We start from the raw sequence: 27,112 nt of genomic DNA on the forward strand, positions 1-27,112 counted from the left end.
GGCGGGGGGAGGGGGTAAAGGGGGCTCGGGGTGGGGGATTTTTTTTTGATGCGTGGGGGTGGGTTCTTTGGGGGTTTTTTGCCTTGGCTTTGTGTCCCGGCGTTCCGAGGGTGAACAGGGCAGGCGTAACGTGGCGGGCGTTCAGGTGAGGCTGCGCGTGGAAGTGTGCCTGGAAACCGTATGGTCCGTGGGAAAACCGCATGGTCCATCGGCCACCACCACCACCACCCCCCCCCCCGTCCGTTCCACCTCGGCTGGGAGGGTTTGTCTGCCACCCATTGTCCTGAACGGGTCATTGGCTGCTGTAGGGGGGAGCGCATGAGGTGGCAAAACACTGCTCTGGGCTGTGGCCGTGTCCGTCCGTCCGTGTCGTGTCCTGCCTGCTGTGGGGATGGACAGACAGACATCTTCCAGGGGCTCTCCTCCTTCCCTGCTGGGTAAGTAGCATCTGCATATTTAGAAGGTAACGGAGGAGAGCCAGCAGCCACTTAACCCTGCAAATTTTTCCAGTAAGCGTTCCCAGAGCCTGGCTGCCACCAGTTTTTCCAAGAAGCAGCGTGGCAAACAAAGCCCCTCTGTCTCCCTGCTGCCCGCGGGTTTCAATAGCATCCATGGAAGTGGCCGGCTGGCAGCTCTGGGGGCTGGTTAAACCCCAGGTGTAATGGCCTCTGCTGCTGTCACTGCCCGGCTCTGGCGTGTGGGAACGAAGGACCCACCCGAGCTGAGGGCTCGGGGTGGTGGTTCCCTGCTGCTTCCCGTGGTGAGGCTGGACGAGCCGTCTCATGAAGTAGCACAGGCCAGCTATAAAGTTTTGGGCATGCTGGAGCACTGAAGTACGTAGCTGTAAACCGAAGGTGGTTTGGTCTGCTAAGGTTTTCTGTACCTGCCTGCTGAGCGCCAGCCTTCACAGTTAACAGCCTTCTGGGATTTTGGTGATTAAAAGCTTATGTGTGTAAGCGTTTCTTCCATATGGCTGACTAAGGTAAGTTTCTGCTGACTGATGTGAGGAAGGTTTATTTTGCTAAAGATTTGCTCGTTGTTATTGTGTTGCAGTAAAATCACTGAGAATGCAAAGAAATCCTTGGCCTCTCTTAAGAGAGGAAACCCGCAGCTTGAGCCAACACTTGCAATTATCCAGGTAAAGTACGTCTGCATGTCGCTGGCTGTGAGAGATCCCCTTCAGTACCGTTGCTTGTCTGAAATTTCAGAAGCGCATGATGCAGAAAGTAATTTTTATTCAAGCAAAGCGGATGGGAGGAGATAATTTCACCAGACTGTAGATAGTCCTTCTCCAGGCCTGAAACATCCACAGCAAACTTCAGGCTGTGGGAAAGGTTTGCAAAGGAAGGGAATGATTTTATCCCTTCCTCCTTTTGCTAACATTTTCCCCATTGTAAGCCCAGATTGCTTTTTCTCACAGGTCATCTAAGTTGATTGACGTAACTAAAGTCAAAGCCCTGGTTCTTAACCTTTATTTAGCTTGAAGCTTTTGTTGCAGCCCTGAAAAAAATGTTTACTTGCTTGAAAACGTGGGCCTCCCTTGCCTCCCACCCCTAAAATACCATTGCCAGGGTTAACTGAAGACCCTGCTGCTTCCTGCCAGCCTTGTTGCCTTTAGACAGCTGTAGCTTATGACTGCATTACTGCTGTCTGGAGAGGAAAATCACACTGAAAAGCCCCAGTCAGCTCAAAAGGGCCTGTGTGAAATACATGCTCTCTGTAAAATGACAGCGTCCTTCAGAAGCAGCAGCGCTTTCTAAGGTGAAGCAATCTCATAGTAATCGAGAGCTGTTGTATTACTAACACCACGGACAGCTTTTCTTTCCATCCCACTGGCGCTGCCACCTTTGAGACAGGCAATCAAACTCACAGATGAGGACGGCTATCCCTGCAAATCTGAGAGATGTTTCTCTTCAGATTTCTTAAAGTTTCAAGGCCAAGAAGCTATGGGTGTTTGTCATTCAAAGCGGGACCTAGAGCCATGCAGGCAAAAATGCTTCAGTCCTGTTTCCTGGGATGGTGGTGTTGGTTTTGTGTGGGCACACACTGAATCTCTGAGCCAGTAGGCTTTAATTTTAAAACCGAACTATAAATATCTTGTAAGTAGTAATTGTGAATCTAAGAAATGCAGCAGCAATTTTATTTTGGTAGATGTTCTAGTGAGTCTGGCTGAACAAGCTCTCCCATCTCTCACCCTCCCTACGTAACTGCAGTTAATGTTTTCAAATAGCCCTGTAAGATTGTAAGTTTGAGAACTGCTAGAAAAGCAGTGACCCATCTTCTCAGTGATTTGTTTCTTACTCCTGTCTTGTCTTCATCCAGTTGCACTGCTAGATTTGGGGCAGTGATCCACCCTGGACTGGAGCAGTCAGGGGAGGCTTCCTTTCAGCTACATTATTCCTTGAATCTGGTTTCCTGTGTGGCCACATGAGTGGTGTGTGCTGGCACAAGGGAAGGGATGTGGTTGGGATGGGAGAGAGCACTGTGTGAGGAGGGGGAGGTTCCTGCTCACTTTTAATATCACTTGAGATGCATCTGCATCAGTGTTTTGGTTTTGGTCATGGTTGTGCTTTAAATGAACGTCCCTCTTCTTCTCGTTTACCCCACTTGGTTTGCATCATGAGGTGGCTGCAGCAACATGTGGCCTAGATCCTTCTGAATGAAATTCACCCAAATTATGTCCTCCAGCTCTCAGTCACCCTAGCTCTAGTCTGGTTGTAAGGACTGAAGCAGAACTCATTTTAAATGTTTATTTATTGGCACAAAGAAGACGTGTTTTAGTCACCAGCTGCTCTTGTGGTGCACTGTTGTACGTGGACAGAGCCTTAAGCTCCGTGCTGCTCTCCATGTGCTGCATTGCACTCAGGAGAGCAGAGGGAGGGCAGCGACACGGTCACCTTTGCCAGTTGCTTGTGGGTAACAGTGGTTGGCATAACGTGGCACCACCTCTGCAGCAGTACTGGGAACAAGGAGTTGCAGCATGAGCCTGCTCTGGAATGGTTTGAGATGCTTTCTTTTCCTCTTGAGCCATCTGAACCTGGATCGATACTGAAATTGATACCCGCGTTGTTATTATCCATTTTGAACTCGGCTGGAACTGTGCGACAGCAAAAAATGATTGGGGGCAGCTTCTTAATTTCGTTGAAGCTGAAAACTAATACATAGCGACAGGATCCTGCTTATCGTGGAGCTGCTGCCTTGCAAAGCTCAGCAGAGCACCGCCAGCTCTCCTGCACCCCCTGCGCTGCCACTGCACTCTGCCAGCCCGTGTCCTGAGCTCTGGCCTCGCCTGTGCCGCTCAGCAGGTTGTGATGCTCACCCACATGAGGTGAGCGTTCACCGGTCAGTGCTGCAGGAGCAGGGACATTACAGGGGACAGTGTGGTACTGCTGGTGGCTCCATCCCAATTAAACCGCTCGGGCAGTCCTGGTGGTTACACATCAGTGTGGGGGTACGGTTCCACATTTACTGGCATAGAGGAGCAGCTGCTGAGCTGTCCTTAGTCTCATCTCTTCTTCCCTCGTCGCAGCGTGAGCTCCACAGAGGTTCTCGATGCAGCAGCCTCTGTGCTGCCCCTTGCCCCCAGCTGCCAGATTTGGGGAGTTGGGAGACTGGTAGTGCAGTGCCAGGGATGTGGGTGGTGCTGGGTTGAGGGAGGGAGCCAGGGGATGGAGGGCAAGTCTTCATCCTCTCTCGCACTGCCTCTCTCTGCAAAGCCTGCCCTTTTAAATGCTCTTTTTTCATTGTCAGCAGTCTTGAACACTTTGGGATTAGCATGTTGGTAAATTGTTACGGGCTTGAATGAAAATCGGTTTTGGGTGATGCTACTGACAGTCGAAGCCAGCACTGGCAGCTAATGATGAAGTGAGGGGCTCCACCCTGATGGGAAGTCACATGGCATTGAGTCTTATAGAAAAAGCCATGTAGAATGTGTTCATGGAATTGTAACAAACCTTTTAAAAATTATTTATTTCAGTCATGTTTGGATTGGAAGACAGTTTTTATGTATAATCATATAGCTGTGAGAAGTGTTTTATTCATTTTGTTATGAAGCCACTAACATTTCTGAGGGTGGAACCCTCACTGCTCTGTTGGTAGGGGGTTTCTAGAGTTCTGGATATTGAATTCTCAGTTTCATTGTTACAATATAGATGAATATATGAAGAGTCTACTGAGATTCAAGAGTAACTTGAAGAGTAAAACTCAATTGTAATTATTATGATTAAATATCATAATATATATACGGTGCATATAGGTGTAGAGATCTCAGGGAGGAGGGTTCCTGGGTAGGATGAACCCCCCTGGGTAAATCTGCCCAGGATATGTTTCTGTCCTAGGTTGGGAGGAGCTGATAAATTCTCTTGCTTCTGTGTTGACAGAACTCACTGTAATGTGTGATGTTAATGAATTGCTTCATTTTTGGTGGTAAGGCAAACCAGTGTTGCTAGGTGATGTGAGGACACTGCAGGAAACACTGGTATTGCTGTTGCCTATTTCCTCCTTATTACATGGCTGGATGGAGAACGATGTCTTCAGATACAGACTGGTACCTTTCTTAAATGGTAAATCTAGGCTAAGGAAATGGCCACTCTTGTCTATAAAAGCCAGGCTGATATCTACGCACACCTAAAGTGATCAAGCCAAAATAAGCACACTGGGTGGCCTTCTGCTTCTTTCTTAGAATTGCTGGGCTTTTATTTCTTTGAGTACTGCTAGACACAAACAGCATCACTGCGTTTCTTGTGTAGAACTATGCATTGGTGTACTCGTATTTTTAAAGGTAAATTTATTATTTTAGAACTTAGTTTCTGTTTTGTTCCCCAAGGCACATGATGATCATTCGATTCAAGAAGTAAACAAGAACTTTGCCAAAGAGGTGAGTTTTAGCCAATATACTTGTTCTTAATCACGAGCTACTTGCCTGTGGTAATTACAGCTATTTTCTTTTGGCAGGTTGGTCTACGTGTTATTCACATCTGTCTCCCTGAAGACAGCAGCAAGGATGAGGTAACTGCAGTACCTGAAGGACTCTTCCCTTTTTGCTTTCATCATAAACTTACATTTATTACTGGCATTCATTATCACTTTGACTGACCTCAGTTAGCTCAAGGTTAAGGCTGCTTTAGTTCAAGTAGCAAGCGTTATCCCCATCTTGGCAAGTGTGGGGAAAAAAAGGAATTAATGGGCTTGTCTGCTGTCCCCTGGCAAGCTGAGGCAAAATCAGCAGAATAATGTTTTGTTTTCGTGTCTGGTATTTAACTGCAGCATCCCGTTGCACCAGCACGGGTATCCTATCTCACGCAGTCGCTTTTGTTACTGTACTTGGTTCTTGCCCAAGTTATTCAGGGATATTAAAAATTAATTGATGTAGAGGGGGAGGAGGTTGAATTTGTTTGCCTGTTTACTGATCTTGTAATGCTTAAAGTATGTATTAAAAAAAATCATCTGCCCCAAATCACTAGAAGGCTGAATTCTTACCTTGTCAAAGGCACAGCACTAGTATCAACTATGTTTTAAATATAGCGAACCATATTAATACACATGGTCTCGAGGCATCTGAAATTAAAAACAGCAAAGGAATGTGTAGTAAAAGATGCCACTGTCCCTAGCTGGCCTCCTTGTGCTTGGCAAGCTCGCTAATCCTGCAAGCTTGTGGGTTTTGTGTACTGTCTTGTATTTGGTACACTTTGTTTTTAAACTGTTTCTGGCTTGCAGTGTAACCTCAGGAACAGCTTCCAGATTAATTGAGAGGAACTTATTGTGAAGAATTGTAGGAGTCCAGTTTTGTGGCTGATGAATATTTGCTATCCCTTTAAGAAGGGTGTGCTTTAGAAATGAAGGTCAAATACGCTTTCCTCTTGTTAAATGTGTTTTATCTGCTAAGTAACACAGTAGGAAATAGGTAAAATACAGTGAGTATTATAGCAGTAATTGCTGTTACTTTGAAGTAATATCTTAGGAAGTAGTTGAGCTCTGTATGTAAAGAGAAAAGCAGGGTGGCTTTGTTATTTGAAGAAAGTTACTTTCAAAAAAGTTCGTAACAGCTTGCTTACTCTCCTGCTTATTATGACAAAGTTTTCTTTTGTCTGCTAAAATGCACGTGCTAGCTTGCATTCCCTGGTTTGGGAAGGTGGGAGGGATTGCAGTGCTGTGCACTTTTTGTTCTGCCATAACTGCCTGTGTGCAGTAAAGGCAAGTTAATGCAAGATTGCTTTACCCTGCATGAGTTACAAGTATTTTAAATGCTGTGGTGACGGAAAGCTGAGTTAAATCAAAATGCAATGGAAACAGAAAACTGAATTATTTTTCCAGGAAGCAGGAATATGGTTCAAAGTTCATTAGATTCAGGCTATTTATTAACTATGTTTCTTTTATTGCTGTGTAGGCCCCCAACATTTTGTAGCATCTCAAGATTTTTAAAGCAAAATATGGATGTTTTCACATCCATATTCTGGTGTATACACTCATCCTTACTTTCTGTTAGAATGTATACAGCCCTATTGCTGTCAAATGGTACAGGGTCTTAATATATATGCCTGTTTCTGTCTCAGAAGTCAGCAAACTAAAGGGGCTTTTCTATACCAGTAACATGCTTGTATAACCTTTGTCAACATGAAAGTAGCGTGTTCTCTTGGTTCAGAGTTGCAAACTAACCCCTACCAAATTCCCCTAGCTTAATGTTGATTGCATGTCAGGTGTCTGGGCAACAGAGTTCACAATTCTATTGGATAGCTTACATGAAAAGCGTTTTAGGAAGGCATGGTACAAGCTAAGGGAAAAAAACCCCTTATATTGGTTTTCAGTTAGATGTTAATCCAATTAAATTATATACCTTTGTGGTGACGGCATGCTGGTTTTGTTTATATGATGGAAAGACATGCTCACATGACTTTTTTCACATGAGAAAACATCAGCATGTGTTATTCCATGGCATTCTTCATGGTCACAGCAGAATAGCATATATCACTATGGATCAGTGTTGCACTTTAGAGATGAAGCAATCAAGAGTAGGTAGTACAGTCTTGGATGTCAAATATGACTAATTATAAAACATTTGAATTTACATCTGGTTCAGTACTTGAAATTCATAAACTTCTGTGCAGTGCCTTTTCAAAATAATAATTCTTCACAAGATGACTGTCAGCTCTTAGGATCAGGGTGTTTTGAGAAAGAATAGTGGTAACAATATATGCTGGTTTAATATAATTAATTTTCTCTTGTATAATTCATTTTTCCAGTGTTACAACTTCTTGTCCATGTTCTGTGTGGATCACGGTCTGGTCCTGTTTTGAACTATATTTAAACCAAAGCTTCTTATTTTGGAAAGCATCTTTTGAAGCCATTACAGCATCAAGCCTTTGCTGAGATTTGGAAGTGAAAGACAGAATGCTTTTGGCAGTGTAATTTCATGCAATATGTGTTGTATTTGCAAAATGTTTAGAATAGAGTCAGGGTGGCTTAGTTTGGTGAGCCAAGGAAATATTTACTGCTTTTTCATTTAGAAGTTGCCGTTATATGTGAGCAAAGCAAAGGTGGCCGTAAGGTTGTTCTAAAGTATAGGTATTATCCCCTTCTAATTAGATTCTTCTGTTGTCTGTTGTTCTGATCTTTAATGCTTTTTATTAACTTCCTAGATTGTCAATGAAATCTTGAGACTTAATGAGGATCCCAATGTCCAGGGCCTTGCCCTTGACCTCCCAGAAAGCTTGTATAGCAGTAAGGTATTAAATGCTGTGAAACCAGAGAAGGATGTGGACGGGTAAGTGAAGCACTGAGAAATAATATGAGCAGACACAAGGCTGATGGCTTTGTAAAATCAATTTTCCCCTGTGCTTTTCAATAATGGATTCCTCATTCGATGTGTCTAGCTGTGCTGTTGAGCGGTGATAAAAGATGCTGCTGAATCAATGGGAAGTCTCTTGCTTAAGACATTTTGGTCATTATCTTTTTAATCTTTATATAATGTATATTCAGGACACGGTCTTTTTAAAGAAATCAAAACCAAAGTTCTGATTTACTGATGATACTTAAGGTTTTTCAGTACTTCAGTAATACAGTAGTCTCAAAGTACTGAACACAAACCCCTGAATTTTCTCAAGAAGGATTGATGAAAAAGTTGCAAAGAAGGTTTAACTTCCCTACAGCGCTCTCTTGCAGTGGGAGGGCAGGCTGTAATAGTTTGGACCCATTAGCTCACCTTTCCAATCAGTCTGGAGTTGCACTGCACTCTGGAGAGACCACTGGCATGGTTTAGGTGTCTGGGTTACCATTTTGCTGCTCTTGCAGCCTTCCTGCACCCAACTGTAGACTGTTACCCTTTTTTTTTTTGCTTTCCTTTCTTTCCTTTTTTTTTTTTTTTAATGTCAGGAAAAATATGGGAAAATACTGCAAATTAGTTACCTTTCCATTATTTGGTGTACTGGAGATTGACAGAGAATGGAAAATTCAGAGCATCCTTGCGTATGGGAGAGAGTGCAGCGCAGCGTGGAAACACCTGAGCTCCACCAGCAAGCCAGCCTGAGCCCAGAAGAATGTATGGGCTCTGGCTCAGCTTGGCTCTGGCAGCGCTGGTCTGGTTCCACTGCAGCCAGACACTTGAGGTGTTCAGGCCCAATGTGCTGTGGCTGGCCCACCATGATGAGTATCATCGTGCTGCCTGTGTATCGTGGGCTCGTGTTACTTGTTCTAACTCAGAGATCCCTTTCCTGGCCTCTCTTGAGGCTCAGTGTTTGTCTAACTAGGATGTGGGATGGTACAAATTAGCCACAGTACATGACTATCAAAGGATTTACTTTTATGAGATGTGTTTGCTCTGGGGATTAGCTGTTAGCCGTGTTACAAGTGTTACTGAAGATTTATGTTACACAAACTCTTCTTTTTTTTTCCTTTTTTCTTTTTAAATTGCCATATTTTTCCACTGCAGATTATCCACTGTAAGCCTGGGACGCTTGGTATGTGGTGATGGCTATGACTGTCTAGTTCCTCCTATAGCGTGCGCTGTGATGGAGCTTCTTGAAGATTTAGGTGAGAACTTCTATCATAATTATTACATTAATTTTAGCCTAACTCGTTTTCTCGGTTTTAGTCCTGACTGGGCAACAAATATAATTTCATCTTGTTGTGTTTTCTGGTTTGTGTTGTTTTCCCACCTGACAAATATATGCCTTCTGCTAGTGAGAAACCTCACTGAGGCCTGAATGTAAGAGTTGCAGAAAGGGGTCTCGGTCTTACAGATTTTGAAAAGATGGCAGGTAATTCCTGTCTCAAGCAGATCTAATGTCACTGTAGACACCTGAGACATTGGAGTCTTCAAAACCAAAAATACAAACATCACGCTGGGTTTTCACATGACGGTTTTGATTAGTGTGATCAGCTGGAGAAATCCAGGTCTGCCTGTAAGTAGCTTCTGGGCAAATCTTTTGGTGTGGGTTGTATTGTGTAAATGCTAACATTGAAATGGCAGGTTTAAACAGGTGGCTTTACAGTGTGTGAAGACACTACTTAAGGCAGCGTTTCAGAAATAGTCTCTCTTACAGCGATTCGTAACTGTTGAAACAAGGATTTCTGTTACAGAACTGTAAACAGGAGGGCAAATATTAAGTTAGAAATGTGAATGAAAGGTTTTGTGCAAATAAATTACCTTATTTGCTTACTAGAACTAGAGCCTGTGGTTTGTGATACTGTATGGGCTGCTCCAAAATTGGCTTGTCTGTAATGCCACAGCTGCTGTGGCTGTGCAGGCACACAGCCCTGTCCTGTCCTCAGCCACTTTGCTGCCTCTTTTGGAGGGCTTCGGTGGTGGGTGGCCTGGTGAAGAGGGGGAGTTCACATCGATGCTCCAGCTCTGTGGCCCGGCGGAGCCTGATGCTGCTGCCTTTGCAGCTGAACAACTCACCTTGTGTCGCGCAGGTGGAAAGACGGTGCTGCTGGTGGGAGCCGGCGGGGCGGTGGGTGCCGCCTTGCAGTGCATGCTGCAGAGGGAGGGAGCCGTGACCGTGAGCTGCCAGTGGGAAGCCCCTCAGCTGCAGAGCAAGGTGAGTGCTCCTCTGTCTGCCCGGTGCCCGGGGGTTGTCCTGCATCCCCACCATCCGGGCATCCGTCCCGGCTGACCGCATGCCACTGCTCCCCTTCCCTGACGATCCTGAGAGGGAGACTTCTTGTTGCAGTCACGGGTGGCGATGGAGTGCTGGAGCTCGCTGGTAGCCATCGTGGGTTAGGGTCTTTTCTCCTTCCTGCTTGCTCAGAAATCCTGCTGTGGCAAGCAGAGGCCTCTACCAGAATATTACATCTGTAGCAGCGGCTGCTAGAACTTCATTATTTTACACTGGTAGCTGTGTGAGAAGGAATTCAGGAGTGCGGTTTAAAACAAATGTGTTAGGTCTCCCTTTTTCTTTCCCTTGGTGCAAGAGAGAGATGCCTCGTCCTGTGATACAGTCATCTGTGTGCAATTACTTTGATTGAATTTGTGTCTCACAAATGCTGCCTCTTTTGGGACAAGGAGGATCACTATCTTTATCTCTGACGAGACCTGTAAAAGGATTCAGTGAAATTCAGGAGCCTTAATCCAAAGGATTTAATTTACACGGTCTTCGCGGTTGCTTTTTGCAGAGCAACAGCTTAGAAGCTGGTATGGTTTCTTGTCTGACTTCCCAGTTTGTTCCTTAGTCCCAGATTTCATAAGAATAATACAACAGGGAATGTGTGGTCCTCTGGGCACGTGCAGAGGGGTTCAGAATCAGCTGCAGAAGAAGTGCACGCACCCTAGGGGCTGTTTGCAGGTTGCCGGAGGGGCAAGGGGCAAGGGACAGCTCTTGTGTTACAGTTGGGAGCAGATGCCACAAGGTGGCAGGCAATGCAAATGGATGGTGGCCAGCCTAGGTTTTGAAGGGAAGGGCAGGAGGAGGAAATAAGCTTGAGCAGCTGTCAGAGTTAGAAATTTCTCTGGCAAACCTGTGTTTTCACAGCTGTGGATGTTTTTGTCAGGCTTGTCCCAGCTCTGTGCTTTAAGTGACTGACAGCCCTTAGGAAACACGTGCCTCTCTTGGAGATGGGAGCACAGTGAACTTAAAGAACGAGATATGACTACTATTAATTATATTTCTCATTGCTTGGGGTTGTGCTAGAGGACTGCTTTGGACTGGGTGGGAGTGGGTGACACAGTGGCCAGAGGTGCTTCCACTGGTTCACAGCAAAACACTTGGACCAGACCAGAGCTGCTTATGCAGTGCTGTCGATATGCTGGAGAGAGATCTGTTTCCTTGCATCCAGATGCTTTCCCATAATCGTGCTTTGCTTTTTGGCAATCCCCATAGCTTACCTCTTGCAGCAGGTCACTGATGGGAAACAGAATAGGAGGCCGAAGCAGGAGGCAGTTTGAGGCGTTGCACGTCAGTCTTCCCAAGTTCATTTTAACTTCTGGTGCTACAGGAGTTTCTGCTTTGCCTGCAGGACTAATCAGCTGAGCCTGGGGGAAACCTGCCTTCCTCTTCCTCATCTGTAAGCCTGGAGCAGCGTGTCACCAGTAACCCTCAGAGCACTGCTGAACCTGGCTGGATGTAACTCTGTTACAGTTAACACTAGCTCTTAGATAAAATCTAATGCATGCAGAAAAAACTATCCTGTTTCATATTCCCAGAAACTGGAGTGTCAGAAACTGAGCGCAGATTTCCTATGGGACAACAAGGCACTGCTGTCTTGTATTTGAAGTAAAACGTTGTTAGATAACATGATTATAGCTGATGATATGAATTTATTTTCTTGTGCTCGTTCAAAACGCTGATTAGGAACAATTTAAAGGCTCACAAAGTTTCTTCTCTTTTTTTTTTTAATTTGAATTACATGTAAGGAAATGTCTTAGTTGATGTCAAGGTTTTTCCAAGACTTGAAAGAATTAATTCATGGGGTTTTTTTACTGCACAATACACTAATATTATACATGGCTGTACACTTTTTCTCCTTCCTCTGAATGTGATACCTCTACAGTAGCAGTCTGTGTGCTGCTGTTTGGAAGTATAACCTGTGGTAGCATAGCAATTTCAATTACAAAGCAAGAGATGAACTTACAAAGAGTATGAACTTTTCACTGGGATGCATTTGTTTTGCAATATATACCAGGAAAGGGAAAACTGATCTTACATGTACGTGTACGTTATTTGGCTTAATCCATTGGCCAGGCCCATTTGCACCGAAGCATTAATCCCAGACTTAATGATGTAGTGCCTTCCTTAAGCGGGTCCTACATTTACCTTTGACTAGCTCTGCTGATTTGTTCTTCTTTTTAAAGGACAGCATAACAACAAGTGTTTTCTTTAGAAATTCTTTTAATTTAAATGAGATGCAGAACACTAAGGTTGTAGGTTTCTTTGGATCAGTTTTTGTATTGCTATGGGCTTGTTATTGCTTCTTTTACTCACGCACTTTTGCAAAAATATTTTGAAAATGATCAAGAGGAAGGTATGTTTTAGTCCACCTTAGGAAAAGTCTAACAACATAGAGGTAGCTCTGCTGACAAACAGCATAATACTATCTACCATCTGACTTAGCGTGTTCCTTTAAAGCAAGTCTTTTCTGTCCTATGGCAGGAAAGGGGGAGAAAATAAATGATGGTACATTTTAATTCCCTTGCTTTGACCTGCATGAGTAATGGACACACTCTGCATGTTCTTTTCCCTCCCCACTTCATATTTTGTTGAAGTGAACAGATTATTAGTGTTTCTTTTTGTTTCATTTTGGGTTTGCTTGACTTCAGTTATTAAAAATAATCATCATGGCACAGCTGAGCCACATCCTTCAACACCCCTGAGCTTCTTGGGTTTTCAAAGAAAATTACAAGTGAAAGAAAGCAGTATATTTCAGAAGGTTCTGGGACAGCTGTGCATAGTTGCCATGAAGAAATGCAGTTCTTTTTGCATTGATATGTTGGAAGTAAAATAAATAATGAAGAAAGAGATAAAGACTTGAGCATTTTCATGGAAATAGGTAAGATGCTATCATTCTGTTAAGCTTTGTGTACATAACACTTTCAAAGCATAATCGTTGCAGAGTGCCTGAAGAATGACCTAGTGACATACTTTCGGGAACATCTGACTTCTTGTCATTTAAAAATGGGACTACCCAAAAGTCAGTTCAGCGTTACAGGTAAAGGATGGGAACTGATGTGCTTAATCCTTTATTATGTTAGAATTAGGCCTTGTAGTTTGAAAGGAAGTTATCAAATAGATTCAAATTAAAAAATACAGATTATTTTCTTGCCAAAACATGGATAATAGTTAGTACCTATGAGAAAATGGAATTTAATTTCAGCTATGTAAATTCAGTCAATCACGATTTCAGCATATCATCTTAAATGTAGTCTGCATCTGAACCACATCATGCCTGTTTTAAGAGAGCTGCTATCCTATAATATTTTTGTAAAAGAACCTGAAAATTGGTCTCTCTGGGTATAATTAGGAATTAATTTCTTTGTAAAACCCTGGTTGAGAAGTAGGAGAGTGGTTCAGCTGGAGTGTATGAATGGGAGGTCCCTTTTCAGGTTGGATAAGAACCTCTTTTGGCCACAGTCTGCTTTTCCTTAGAGCCAACACTTCAGTTTCAGACTGTCAGATGTCCCTTAGTCATTTACTGTTCTGTTTTTGCTGTCCTGATAAGACCAAGAGTCTTGGCACTGGCAAAAATAATAATAATAAAAAAAAAAATTGGTTTCGTAAGCATAAAAGAACATGAGACCAGGTATATGGATCACATAAGAGGAAAGGAGAGGGAGATTGTGTGAGAGTTTCTAAAGACAATGCTGTAGACAAAGTACTTCTGCTTCAACATTTTATGTGATTGTCTCTGTTCCTGGCAATTTGAAATTTAGCTCCCTGTTTGTGAGCTAGAGGAAGAGTCGCTAAAACATGCGTCGTAGTGGTTGGCTTGAGCCCACAGTGGAGATGTGGACCTAATTTTCCCATGCACTGTACAGGGCAAATGGATTCAGGCTGATGTGGTAGGGAAGGGGCTGTTGGTGTGTGGGCAAGAAGATGGGAGCTGGTGGCTGCTCGCTGCGGCTTATCCCTGAGGACTGTGGCCATTTGGGAGGGACTGGAGCAGACCGTGCATAGTTGTCCCACTGGGCTGCCAACGATTTGCAAACCTTAAACTTCCTGAGGTAGAGATGGAGCTGAAAGAAACCACGTAAAGAGAATGTGCCTGGGTGGAAAAAGTGCTTGACTCTAGTCATTGACATAAAAAAAATTCAAGATTTCAGAACGTAATTAGAATTGCTGTAAGTGACATAGAACGTGATCTGTAAACTGATGTGTAAAACGATTTTTTTCATTAGGAGAGTTGTGAAAAAACTTGTGTCAGATTCCTATTCCTCATCCCATCTCTTAAATTTTAGCTGACCTAACTTAATATCCAGGAAACAGAGGGCTTTAACATTTCAAATATTAATTGCAACTATTTTTTTCTTTGATCATGTATTTTAAAATGGCTTTTCAGCAGTCAGTTTTAACTATGGGGAGATAAAAATTTTATGCAGGCTTCATGGCAAAGTGGGTTTTCAGTTGTCTGGAATATACAGCTACTTTGTACAATTACCATCAAGTACTTGGCTGGGAAGTCTGTATTGTTGTTTTAACATTTGGAGTTCTGTCTTGGGAATGGGTGGTGGTGCTTGATCTGCTTCTGCTTAAATGTTGGTGGGGAGAGTCATATTTTGTTATGAGCTAAATTTTCAGATTATTTATTGGTACAGCTCTTCCCAACTGAAAAAATATTTACTGGTGAGAAGGCAGAATACTGAATGGAGTATTAGTTTACTTTGTCTTCAGCCTATTGCCTAGTACATTAAAGATGGTTTGGCATGATGCTTGTCATTCCTCCCTCTAGCCTGTCTGGTGGGATGCAGCCTTGCTGCCCAGGGAGCAGTTGGTTGCCCTGCGGCTGCACGGTCCCCCTCATGGCAGCTCCTTGCCCTGCTGGCTATGGCTGCCTGTAGCATCTGGTTCCTGGCAGATCCGTCCTCTGTCCAGGGACTGTGTGGTGCATTTGCTAGTGAGGTTGGATGTGACGATTTCACAGGTCTTTTCCATCTCTAACATCTGTGATTTGATTCTGATGTAGGAGATAAGCCTGCACGTGCCTCCCAAGGCTTGCTGCTTGCTTTAGTGATTTGCAGGCAGTCAGAAGAGTAGGTTATGGCAAGAGAGGAAAAAAAGCAGGGGAGGCATGGGCGTGACTTCTTGCAAGTGAAACCAAAATGCCCTGATGGAGGTCACGTAAATCTCTTCCAAGGGCACCCAAAACTGTAAACTGTTTTGCTTTCAGTGGATGCATTCTCCCAGTCAAGCAAGTTTCTGGATATAATTTTTTTTTAAATACTCACAGGGGAAAATAAATTCTACAAAGTGTTTGTGATATATTCTTTATTGACTCTCCAGAATTTTTTGCAACAGTTGCACATAAAATACTTGCTTATGTTGTGACAGTTACAATTGTATCTGGGCCTTTTTTTTTTTCTTCTGTACATTTACTTTCTTTGTGAAATAAGGAAAAAGAAATCATAGTGGTGAAGGATCTGAGATCACTGTGTCTTCAACCTGTAGGTCAACTGTTCGCTGCCATGCAACACAACTTTTTTCATGGAGGAGGTGGGGCAGGGCAATGAGATGAAAAGTTCAGCTGATTTTCCGATACATTTACGGGTATGTGTGTTGTTAGCCATTGAAACTAGTGTTAATGTTGGGTACAAAAATGATTGTGTTCAGCTGTTGAGAATATTTTTGAACATTATGATTGGTAGTCATAGAGATGAGTATTTGGTCAGGTCAGTTGTTTTCTGGTATTATAGTTATGTTGGATCAATTCTGTCATAAGTATGTTGGCTGAATATTTGTCAAAATTATTACTCGTTGCAGACAGCTCTCAGCTGGTTCATAGTTTCATGATGCTATGTGGCGTGCAAAGCTCTTAGTCCTTACCCCAGAGGCTTTGCATGGGAAGACATACCTGACTTTCAGTATATGAATTATAATTGCTGGAGTATGATTCATTTTTTTCTTAAAAAAAAATAGGCTGGGTTCATGTAACCAAGAATAATCACTGTTTTTCTCTGTGCTGATGATGTTGACTGTTACAGTAGAGACTGCCTCCTTTTGCAGAGGAAAGTGTGTCTTCAGCATAGTATTCTTGGTACACAAGTCATTGCAGCATCTTTTTACCCAACTTTGCTTGCAGATTCCTCAGTGTGATTTGACCTGATGCTGGTCAAGCATTATGATTTATGTGGCCTTCTAGGAGTGTCATGTAAGTTGATATTCACACCAGACACAGAAGTGTAAGCAGTTTGGATAAGGCTGAATGACTGAGACTGTACGTCCACAGGCAATCATAGGAGTGTTGCAGGACTTCTGGCTGAAGCCTGAATCAGCTCATCGCATTAGTCATTTGTCAAGCAAGTAAATCTTCTCCCACACTTTTGGCTTTGTTTCTGCGTGTGGATCTGTAAGGAGGGTTAGGCCATCGGTGCGTCCTCTGAGGCAAAGATGGAGCTTTTTTAGCTTTCCGCCTTTTTTGCCACAGTTATGCTCATCTCCCCTCCTGAATGCTCAGCTGTGCCAAAAACCTGCTATACTGACAGGATTTTAGCTGTTCTTTCTTGGCAGGAGCGTTGGGCAAGGTTGCGTCAGAGCACTTTCGGCCAAAAAAGAAGCTGGAACACTTGTCAGTCCAAATCAATTCATAGAAAGGCTTGATAAGTTTGTGACACTTTGTATTAATTTACAGTTTTCAAAATATTCACAAAACCACTGTATCTCTGAAATAATTTTTACATTCAGGCTTGAGGCAGTGCTGTGCCCGTATTTTGCTTTTTTGGGGGATCTTTATACATCTGCTTCTGGTGCTGTCCCTTAGCTCATGGTGATTCCGATAATTGGTACAGGGACCTGTTTGAGAGGAAGGAGGAAAGGGAGACACTTCTGTCTTTGACTATAAGAATTTTCATAGTAACCATTTTTGCTCTAACATCTGCCAGGTTGAACTAAATCAGAGACACTGATTAGCAAACATGAACTGAGAAGGAAAAAAAATGCTTTAATTGGTATTCTTCAAAGACGTTGATATTTGCAGATCAGGTCATCTTGTATTCTTGTCAGCTGGTCTGGTTTTCTACTGTCTGATGGTCTGACTGTACTTCTTATAATTGCCTATTTACTGTCTTTTAACCCTTCTCTTTCCTAAGTCTCTTGTTGGACAGGACTTTGGACAGTGATAGGGCTTTTTCTGTGAAAGTGTGTAATGCCCGTTAAATATTATTGGTGCTAACTCTGACCACACCTGCCTGATTTCAGTTTGTTTACCTGACTTAATTTTAAAGGCTGTTGTTCTTAAATTTCATATGGGGTAAGAATCAAGCCAGCAATTTGGATGTATTAAAAATACTTCTCTCAAAAGACTATTGCTGTGTAAGTCTCAATATATTCAAGGATGTATTTCTAACGTTAAATGCTTGTTTTGTTCCTGGGGGGTGTTTTTGGCTGTCCCTAGCTTCATCACGCGGATGTGGTGGTAGTTGGCAGTGCAAAACCTGATGATGTTTCTGTGAGCTGGATAAAGCCTGGAACCACCGTTATCAGTTGTTCTCGTGACTTGCTATCAGGTAAGAGATGTCAAAAGATAACAGTTCTCAGAAGTGATGTATGGCGAGTCTCTGAGATAAGTGTGTGGCATGTTGGTGACAATGCAATGTGGTTAAAAGCTACATCTTTGGGAGAGGGCTTTTAAAAAGTGGGTGTTTGTGTACAGGGGGTGTATACAGGTCTGATGTATAAATAGGAGAAACATGTCAGGTGAGGGAAGAAAGGCTGGAACAGATTCTTCGTACCAGGATTGTTAAATAAGGTATGGATTCAAAGAATTCAGAGGGAAGACTTTTGGGTTATTAGATGAGCTATCATTTAGTGCTGTTTTTTGTACAGCGTGTTATCTTGTGACTTCTGAGGACTCACCCGGAACACTGGGAAAAGAGGGGCAAAAATGTCAGCTGCAAAGTGCTGTGAAACTGTGCAGAGAATGGTGCAGGAAGCAGTAGAGAAATCACATGTAACTAAGAACAGGTAGAATGTCTCCTGCAGTAATTACTCCTACAAAAAGAGTTTGGATTCCCCTCCTTTGTCCTCCCCTGACTGGTTTGGGAGGGGGTATGTGTTCATTAATTTCTCACTTGAAAAGTGCTACAGAATTTTATTAGGAATAAAACTAAGAAAGCTTCCCAGAAGTTACTCTATTCTACTGCTAGAATAGCATTTCCTGTAAAAATCCTTAAAGTCCTGTGAAGATCTCTAGATATTTTCTAGGTTTTTTGTATGTATACGAATTTGTCTGTTTAGTGTCCAGATGTGATTATGCTGCGAATGAATAGGAAAATAAAGAAGTACATGGGTAGTGTGATTGGTTAATGTGTTTTTCTTAGTCTGTCACAAGTGTGCGATTGATGCAAAACTGGGAAAATGGGCATAAGGCCAAGGAAAACTAATTGTATGGTTCTTAAACTAGGAATATTCCCTAAGAACAAATTAAGCAGACACTCTGCGCAGAGCTAATGGAAGATCAGGTTCATAATAAAGCAGCAGCTGTTCCTATGCAAAGCATGGCCTTAACAAGAGATTCCTTTCCTTGTCTTTTGTGATATCCTCTTGGCTCGGACACACACTGCAGGTGTGGGAGATCTGAGTTATTATTCCTCAGTTGTTTGAAGGCATTTGGGCATTCATCTTTCACCTCCCAGAACAGTGCTTTGATCCTAATGAGGATCTCAGGGTGGGGACAAAGCCTCATCCCTTGCTGATGCTGCACAAGTTGTCCAAAATAATTAATGTTTTCTTTTTCCTAGCCTAGTGATTAGGAGACTCTTTGCATCTTTAATGCCTGCTTATTTTGCATAGGGATCGTTGGATATAATTGTTAAGTATCTGTGGGGCAGGGCTTGGAGCATGGGTCTCTTCAGTAGGTAGTCAACCTACTACTCTAAACCTCTTAGGTGTCAGCCTCAGGGTAAGGGTGCAGGTCTATGAAGGCAGGATGGGAGTAAGCCTGTCCTTGCAGTCTGAGTGGGACTGCTAATGACTCATCGCTCTCAGCTCTGTGTGCTGCCTAGTGCAAATCCCCCTTCCAGATACCTAGTTCTCCCCTTCCATTGCAGAGGGAGTCTGGGTCTTCAGGGATCTAAAAGTTATGCAGTTATACTTTATAACTGCAGTTTAATATATATAAATAACATAGTATAACTGCATAACTTGTCTTGAGACTTAAGTATCTTCATGCCTTAGTTGCTCTATAGAACTATAGATAAAATTAGTGTTTCCCTTCCTAAAAGACTGCCGTTAGGAAAACTGCACATTTGAGTGGTGTTCACATACCACAGCAAGACTCATTCTTAAGGCAGGAAATGTAAGATTTGGCATAAGCATATAGATTTCTTTGCATTTTTCAAGTTGTTGCAGTGGGCTGTGCTAAGTTCAGCATTTCTTTGGAAAGGCGGCATGAGATTTTTAGCAAGATAATTTAAATAGAACTTATCTACCAAATGTCTATCTGTTTTTATGGTTATGCTTTTGAGATTGTCAGAATCTTGGACAAACTCTGAAAGCACAGCAGAAATGCATTTTAGCAGCTTTAAAAAATGCTGGCCTCAAGACTTACTAGAGAGGTATATGAAACACAGGTGTCTGTTTGACAGGAAGAATGCACTTACTTTAATTGCAAAATATTTATTAAAAGCCTATTGTGGAGCAGTCGTGACCTTGGAGAAACAATTGTGTCTTACAACTGACTCTTCACTTTGAATATGTGGTGGAATCTGGCTGAGGTGCTTGGAAATTGTTCTGGGCTTTTTTTGCTTTACAAATGTCAAACTTAACATCTGTGGGGTCACAGGAGCTAAATGAAGCCTGAAAGCAACAATGGCCATGAAATAACTTTTATTCTTGCTAGATGATGGCTAGATTTCTAACTTGCGTAGGTATACATGTAGTCCAACACACTCGCATGTTTTAAAAGCACTCAAAATTTGAAAGGATGTAGCTGAATTGGACAGCTGTAATGATATAAGCCAGGAGAGCAGAGCTAAAAGTGCTTGCTCCAATGTGACAGAATTCTTTTTCAAGTATTTTTTTCTTATCACAACTTTATCATAAAATTATCACAATTTTAAAATAATGTTCTGCAGTTTCTAGCAGTGCAACATCTCGTTCTGCTGTACTAATGACTTTGGAATCAAATCACTCAGTGCTTTCTTGCAAGAAAATATATGTAAATATACAGAAATGAAAATAAGTGCCTGAACAAAACTTAAGGATGCCAGAATTATTTGGGGTTTGATGTCCAGCTCCTTTGGGGTCACTTGAAAGCTGATATCTGTATGTTAGTGGAAAAATCAACCATTTCCCACCTCTTCTCTATTCTAAGCTGCCTGAGCAGACAGGTAGTGCATGACAGCAGCTCTCACCCACCTGTACTATAGGGTACAAACAGATGGGGGGCGGGGGGGGGCTTCCTTGGGGTGAGGTGAGTCAGAGGAGGGAGCGCGGTGTCTGCAGTTCAGCTGATCTTCTGGCCGTAAGCCAAAGCAGAGAGTGCTATTCCAGCTCCCATCTGGAAAATTTATCCTAAGAGAGCAATCCTGTTGCAATCCTGTGATAGTCTTGCTAGTTCATGTGTGTATGACTTTCACCTCTAGCTTCGCCTTCACCCCTGTAAAAGCATGGTTAGTCATCTCTGGGGTGAGTGGAGCGTAGGCAGCCTGAGAGAAGTAGTTTATTGAAGGGAAATGGCTAATTCTGATATGTATTTACACATATGCTAGCTCTGCCCTGATAAAGAAGTCGTATTAAGCCAAATAACGTAAAAAGTTGAAATGTTTCTGTAAAGCACAGCTGTCTGAAAGGGGATTTTAAACTTCATTCTTCCTGCATCATTTGTCTCTTTGGCAGCTGTCCCAGCCTGGTCTCAAAGCAACAACAGTCAACTTACGACTGTGATAGACTGTTCCAGTAAAACTCCTCTGTCTGAGTCTAAAGCAGCATCTCCAGAAGATTATTTTTTTTTTTTAATGGCAGGTGTTAATGCAAGTACAAGGACTTTTCAGACACTTTCTCAATTAGAGTTTAATGTCAGGACTGTCATCTTCTGCTTGGTTAGCTTTGTCACTGATGTATAGATGCCTGCTGGCAAGAAAGTTTGAGAAAGGATTAGAAAACATACTGCATGAGGCTGAGGATGTCTGCAGAAAAGGGTCTCTTGCTCTCTCGGTGATGGGTGTGAGGGTGGGCTGGAGCTGGGTGTGGTGTGATGGGGTGCTGTGCCAGCCTCTCTGCACGCCTCTGCCTGCCACTGTGACTCCAGCCCCAGGTTCCTGTGCCCTGCCACTGCCGGGCCCTTGTCGGGAGGGGGGACTGTGCGAGGCAACGTGCGCATTTCATGATCTGTACAGATGGAATGAGTAGAGGGAGAGCTTGACCAGGTCAGGGTTTGCACTGCAGTTCCCCTGTGGGGGAGAGGTTAAAGCTGTCAGTGTACAGTTGTTATTTTTTATTACAGTTATGTATACGCCCTTCAGAATGAGACTAGGGCCTTGATATGCCCACAGAGACTAGGATGTGAATTCTGGAGAAATTGTGTCTAGATAAAAGTCAGTAAGCAGCAAAAGAAGAACAAGCCAGAAGAAGGATTACAGGAAAATGACGAAATATTATGTTTAGCTAGGATAGCTAATGTATAATTATTATATTGTATATTGCCATTAGAAACAATTGTAACTGTCTGTAAGTTGCAGTCACTCTGAATTGTGTAGGCTCTTCAGAATATCTACTTTTAATGTCACATTGATGAAAATAACTTTTTCTGCTCAAAAAAATTTGCATATTCTAATTCCAAGTTATAAATTCCATTGCATAATAATCCTATATAGTATTTTGTGATCATTTCATTGTCCTCTCTCGCTGGACTGGGTGTGTGGAGAAGATGAGTCTACCACACTCATTTAGGTGTTCTGTTTAACATACATACAGCTTTTCAAATCCTCACAGCTGTCTGGCTTTTTTATTTTATTTATTCATTTATTTGTTTGTATCCAAAAGCAATTATTTGGATCCTGGAATTAATCTCTGAGTTTCCTTATTTTCTTTTTCAAGTATGTGTATGCTTTATCATATGCACGTGTGTGTTTGCATAGTATGCTTCAGAGCATACAGTTCCTCTCTGGTTTCCACAGTATATCCATCCTCCTGGGTGATTTCATTTGAAGTATCAAAGAAGCCACCTATGTATCAATGTTTAGAAATTTTTTCTTTGGACATAGCTTTCGAATACAAGTGTTCCCACTCACAAAGCTTTGTGATTTATTAGTACAATACTTCTATCTTACAGGGAAACACAACTATGGTCAGCAAAACAACCATGCTGCTGAGAACATTGTTGGTTGTCTTGCAATAGCAATGCGGATGCAGGTTAGTGTAACTTCAAACATTGTAAATTTGTTGCTCTTTCTGTAAGTTGTAGAAATTGCTTCTGCAGTTTAGATACTAATTTTTGTTTTGCTCTTTTGAACATCTTGCTTGCCTTCCATTTTAATAGCAACTCCTAATCAGTTGGTTAGGTTGAGTCGTGCCTGTTACATGTAGTTAGAGAAAGGTAAATTAAAAATGAAATATACCATAAATCTGATGATTACAGTAAAGCTCGGCAGAAGCACTTGTATCAATAGACTAATGTTACTTATTCTGGCAAGATTAATTGTATCTGCACATGTTTTTGTAGTGTGATAAACAGCGGGTCCAAAAATTCATTGTTTTGTGGGGAAGCCGTGTGAGTATCAGTGAGCAATTAGTATCTCCCATTATTTTTAAGGTGTGAGAGAATAGTAGTTCTCCATTTTACCAGAATAAAATCTCTTAAGTGCCTAATTAGAGATTTTTCCCTGAAACTTATGTGTTATCTTGTTTCTTTTTGAAATGTGGACAAACAATAGCACAGTAATAATGCAGTGGTTTTTCTTTCATCCTAAAACCATGAAATGGAAAGATTTTTTTAAGTCTGCTTTTTTCTTAGCCTGTGCCATAGAAGTTATTTCAACATACTCTTGAGATTGTTTGAAATTAGTGTTCAACATCTATGATGCAGCTGGTGTGTGCTGTTATTTTGTTTTAAAACAGAACATGGTGAAAAACACGGAGCGATGGATCCAGTCCCAGCAGTACAGGAAGTGGAACCTCCACTGCTTGAAACTGCAGCCCCTCTCCCCAGTGCCCAGGTAATAAGTGCTTTTTTAATAAAAAAAAAAAAAAAAAAAAGGTAGGCAAGAGTTAAATGTGACAATGAACCTACAAATGGTCCATATCTAATTAATTTTTAATCTGCTTATCTGCTTCTGTGGACTACATGTGCTGTTTTGTTGTATGCTTCATTGTGACCATGTCCTTATGTTTCCTATAATTTTTTTTTTTTTTTATGATGTGCTTTGGAGCCAAGCTTTATTTAATGAAGACCTAATGCTGGAAGGTTTTGTTGAGGGAGGAAGGTGAAGCCTTGTGTCACACCAACATAAATACAAAATACAAGTTCCTAATCGCTAAACCCTAATGTAGGAAGGTGTTTATGGATCTAGTTAAGGCCCAGTGGTTTTGATGGCATTTGGTCTTGTATTTATTTTCTTCCCTCAGAAGAAGCACTTTTCTTCTGTATTAGACCTTTAAATTCCTGTGTAGATGTGGAAAGCAGGAAGCATATTTATTCTTGTAGCCAGAATCTTTCCAACCAGTTCCTGTCATTCACCTCCCAAAGCCACGCTGAGCCACAGGGATTTTAGGTCTGCCTTGGCACGGTGGCTGGCATCTCTGACATGAGCAGCCTATGCTCTGTGCTGTGCTAAAGTGCTTTGCTGTGTGTTGTTGTGTTGGGTGATAGAGAGAGGAACCAAGGACTTGAAGTGAGGTTCTGCTCTGTAGGAAGATGTTGACTTTTTTTGTGGTTGGTTGTATGCCTGCTTCTGGGCCATGCATATGCTGAAGGGACCTCACATAGGAAGAAAGGCAAAGAGAGCTGGGACTGCTCAGCCTGGAGAAAAGAAGGCTTAGGAGGATCTTATCAATATGTATAAATATAATGTATATAAACACAAGGGTACAAAAAAGATGAAGCCAGGCTCTTTCCAGTGGTGCCGTGACAAGACCAGAGGCAGTGGGCACAAACTGCAGCACAGGAAGCTCCATCTGAACATCAGGAAACACTTTTTTACTGAGGGTGACCAAGCGCTGGCACAGATTGCCCAGGGACATTGTGTAGTCTCTTTCCTTGGAGATACTCAGAAGCCATCTGGACATGTTCCTCAGCAACTAACTGGCTCGAGGTGGCCCTGCACAAGCAGACGGCTTGGACCAGGTGATCTCCAGAGGTTCATTCCAAGCTTAGCCACTCTGTGATTCTGAATCCCACTGCTCTGTTTTTGGGAAGCTGTAACAAAATGTTTTCTTTCTTAAGCACTTTGATTCATTTTTCACTGTCTCTTACATCATTTCAATGGGAATGGACACAACTTCAATTTAAAACAGAGATGCCAAAAGAATGAGTTTTGTATTGCACCCAGGGGCACAAGGGGGAAGAAATACTTGAGCTTTTCTTGGGCCAACATGTAACATTTCTGGAATTAAAGCCTGCAGAATCTATCCTTAAATAATACAGTGAAAAGGTAAAGTGTGTGATGTCATGAGTGTGATGGTGAAAAAACTCTCAAAAAAGTATTCCCAACCCTCTTTATGACATTGTGTGTTTAGTACATAAATATTTACATAATTAATATATAATGGCATATAATATAACCAGTAATAGGACTTCCATTTATTTGATAATTCTATAGCTTTATGGGGTTTTTTTTCCTTTTAAATGTAAAATAACTTATCAGATGGAAAGTATCCTGCAATAAAATGTAGTCTTACAGTAATACACTACATTGTGTGGAAACAGATGGAGTTTTCATTGAAAATGAGGCAAAACTGCTTAGAACTGCTTAAAACTAGGAACATCTGCTTTTTGATTTCTGTGGGATCTGGGTGTTAATTGAAGTATTTCCAAAGATACTGGAAGTGGAATGCAAGATTTTCTTACAAATATGCTGTTAAAAAAAAAAATCCAGCACACAGGCTGAGTCGATGTAGAGCCTCCTCCCATCTTTTAAGTTTTCCTGTATTTTTTAAATTATGACTTGCAATTGTCAATGGAGGCCTTTTTGCTTAACATTTCTCATTTGTGCAGAAGAATCACTGTTGCACATTTCCAGCAATATTGAATAATGTAACTTGTTGAATAATTCTGCAATTTCCAATATAGAGAACATATTGTCAAACTAAAAGTGCTAGCTGCACATGTAGACTTCTAAATGCTAGTTATAATTAAATCTTTAATTTCCTGTGTTTTAGAAAATACTTTTACCAGAAATAGTAGACTAGATGCAAACATTTCATATGTGTTGTTTGGTCCCAGTTTGGGTAGAAATGCCAATTCATTGTGACATTATGCCTTTTAGCACTGTATTAAATGTATCAGTGTGCAATCTGTCATTAAAGGATTTCTGAGCTGTTAGAAGTCTAGTTGCCTTGATGGTTTTTGAAGGAAAATGGGAAAATGACTACAGCAATGGTTTTACCAACAGAGAACTGTTAGCATCCACTGTCAGTTTTACTTGACTTCTAAAAATATTTGTAATTTTATTTATTTAGAAATTCTTTATTTTTTAATTTATTTATAAGTGTACAGCTTAGTTAGTTGTAATTCTTCCATATTTTGCTAGTAGTGGTACCTGCAAGGTGGGAAAAGCTTCATTGTTTCTTCAGAACTCTGACGAGGGAGGCATTTGTGGCCCAAGAAATGAGGGAAGTAGGAAGGGCTGAGATTGCTGCAGGGAATCTTGATAGTCTGGCCTGAGATTTGAAGAAATAGCTTCTGTGTTTTAGTAAAGAGGCTGATATAGTTAGTAGGAGGAAAAAGAAAAGGCAGATTAACTTTCTGTCATATTAATCTGCACCCTTCTCCTGTTGCCAAAAGATCAATTGATTTAGTAGGAGAACAGTGACCCTACAAATTTTCCTTGCTTCACTCTTTAATGGACCACGCTGTCATCAACTTACCAATATTTTTCTGGAACTCAAATTATTTTTATGTAGAGTGTTCTGAACCAAAACTTCAAATATTCTTTGTCATGTGGTGTTTGTAAGTCACTGCATCTTCTGTTCTCAATACATTTTTATGGCTAGTTGTGTTTGAAGTAATGCAGAAGAAAGCCAAAGATATATCCTTCCATGCAAGAGGAAGCATTTAGTATGTCTTCAAAAGAAAGCAGTTTCAAGGTTAATATATGCAATGAAACAGTCTGCAACCCAACCATTGTGTGCTGTGATTGAGTAGCTTCTTGTCCTGTAGTACTGGATTACATAATTGGATGGATGGATGATTTCTGTGTTTCACTTAGCTGCTGTGGAGTGCAAAAGTGGGATACTTGAATTAGAATTGAATAATGGTCCCAGTTTAGAATGTCCTCAAAGAATTGCAAGCAGTTAAGTTGGCGCAAACTGATCATTTGATGGTGGATGCAGAACAGCCGAAGTCCACATGTAGAGCTGAGATCTGGCAGTAGTCCTGTATTCATCTGTGGATGTTTGAGGTCTTTCAGGCTGTTTGAAAGTTCAGGACGTTAGCTTTGATGCCATTGCCAGATTTTATCTTAAAAATATTATAATCAACTGAAGACGCAGGAAGGAATTTAGCCTGGTTAGGCTGAAAGTAATTAATCTCTTGGTCATTTTTAAACTTGCTTTTATGGTGATGTGAGCAATTCAAACCCAAAGGAGACAACTCCTCAAATCTTGTGTGCTGGGCGCTAGACTTCACTGCTGTGGGAGCTAACAGCTGCTAAACGCTTATGTGGGTGTAAGGGGCAACTAGGTCAAGCTCACAAATGGAAAATCCATGAAGGAGTATTAAATCCAAAGACCCCAGGTGGTCTAAGTCAGGAATTGCAGATATAATAGTGTCCCCCAGCCTACAGCCACCTCCCCTCAGGCAATCTACCCTATGTGCT

At 41.8% G+C, this 27,112-nt stretch overlaps 1 protein-coding gene across 4 annotated transcripts in view; it reads left to right on the forward strand.

The window, feature by feature from the left end:
* The window catches only part of MTHFD1L (methylenetetrahydrofolate dehydrogenase (NADP+ dependent) 1 like), a 156,895-nt gene that overhangs the window by 198 nt on the left and 129,585 nt on the right, over positions 1-27,112 (forward strand). For 2 of the 4 annotated variants that reach the window (XM_080389690.1, XM_080389691.1), the window contains exons 2-10: positions 1,054-1,138; positions 4,826-4,876; positions 4,954-5,007; positions 7,635-7,759; positions 8,924-9,024; positions 9,910-10,034; positions 17,533-17,644; positions 22,411-22,490; positions 23,196-23,293. In XM_080389690.1, coding sequence (XP_080245816.1) covers positions 1,054-1,138; positions 4,826-4,876; positions 4,954-5,007; positions 7,635-7,759; positions 8,924-9,024; positions 9,910-10,034; positions 17,533-17,644; positions 22,411-22,490; positions 23,196-23,293 — 831 coding nt within the window. Of the gene's footprint in view, positions 1-58; positions 438-1,053; positions 1,139-4,825; positions 4,877-4,953; positions 5,008-7,634; positions 7,760-8,923; positions 9,025-9,909; positions 10,035-17,532; positions 17,645-22,410; positions 22,491-23,195; positions 23,294-27,112 lie in introns of those variants that run through there. The other 2 variants (XM_080389689.1, XM_080389692.1) reach the window with 2 other exon arrangements.

The sequence above is a fragment of the Falco punctatus genome (genome assembly GCF_963210335.1).
Source record: "Falco punctatus genome assembly, chromosome: 5".
NCBI lineage: Eukaryota > Metazoa > Chordata > Aves > Falconiformes > Falconidae > Falco > Falco punctatus.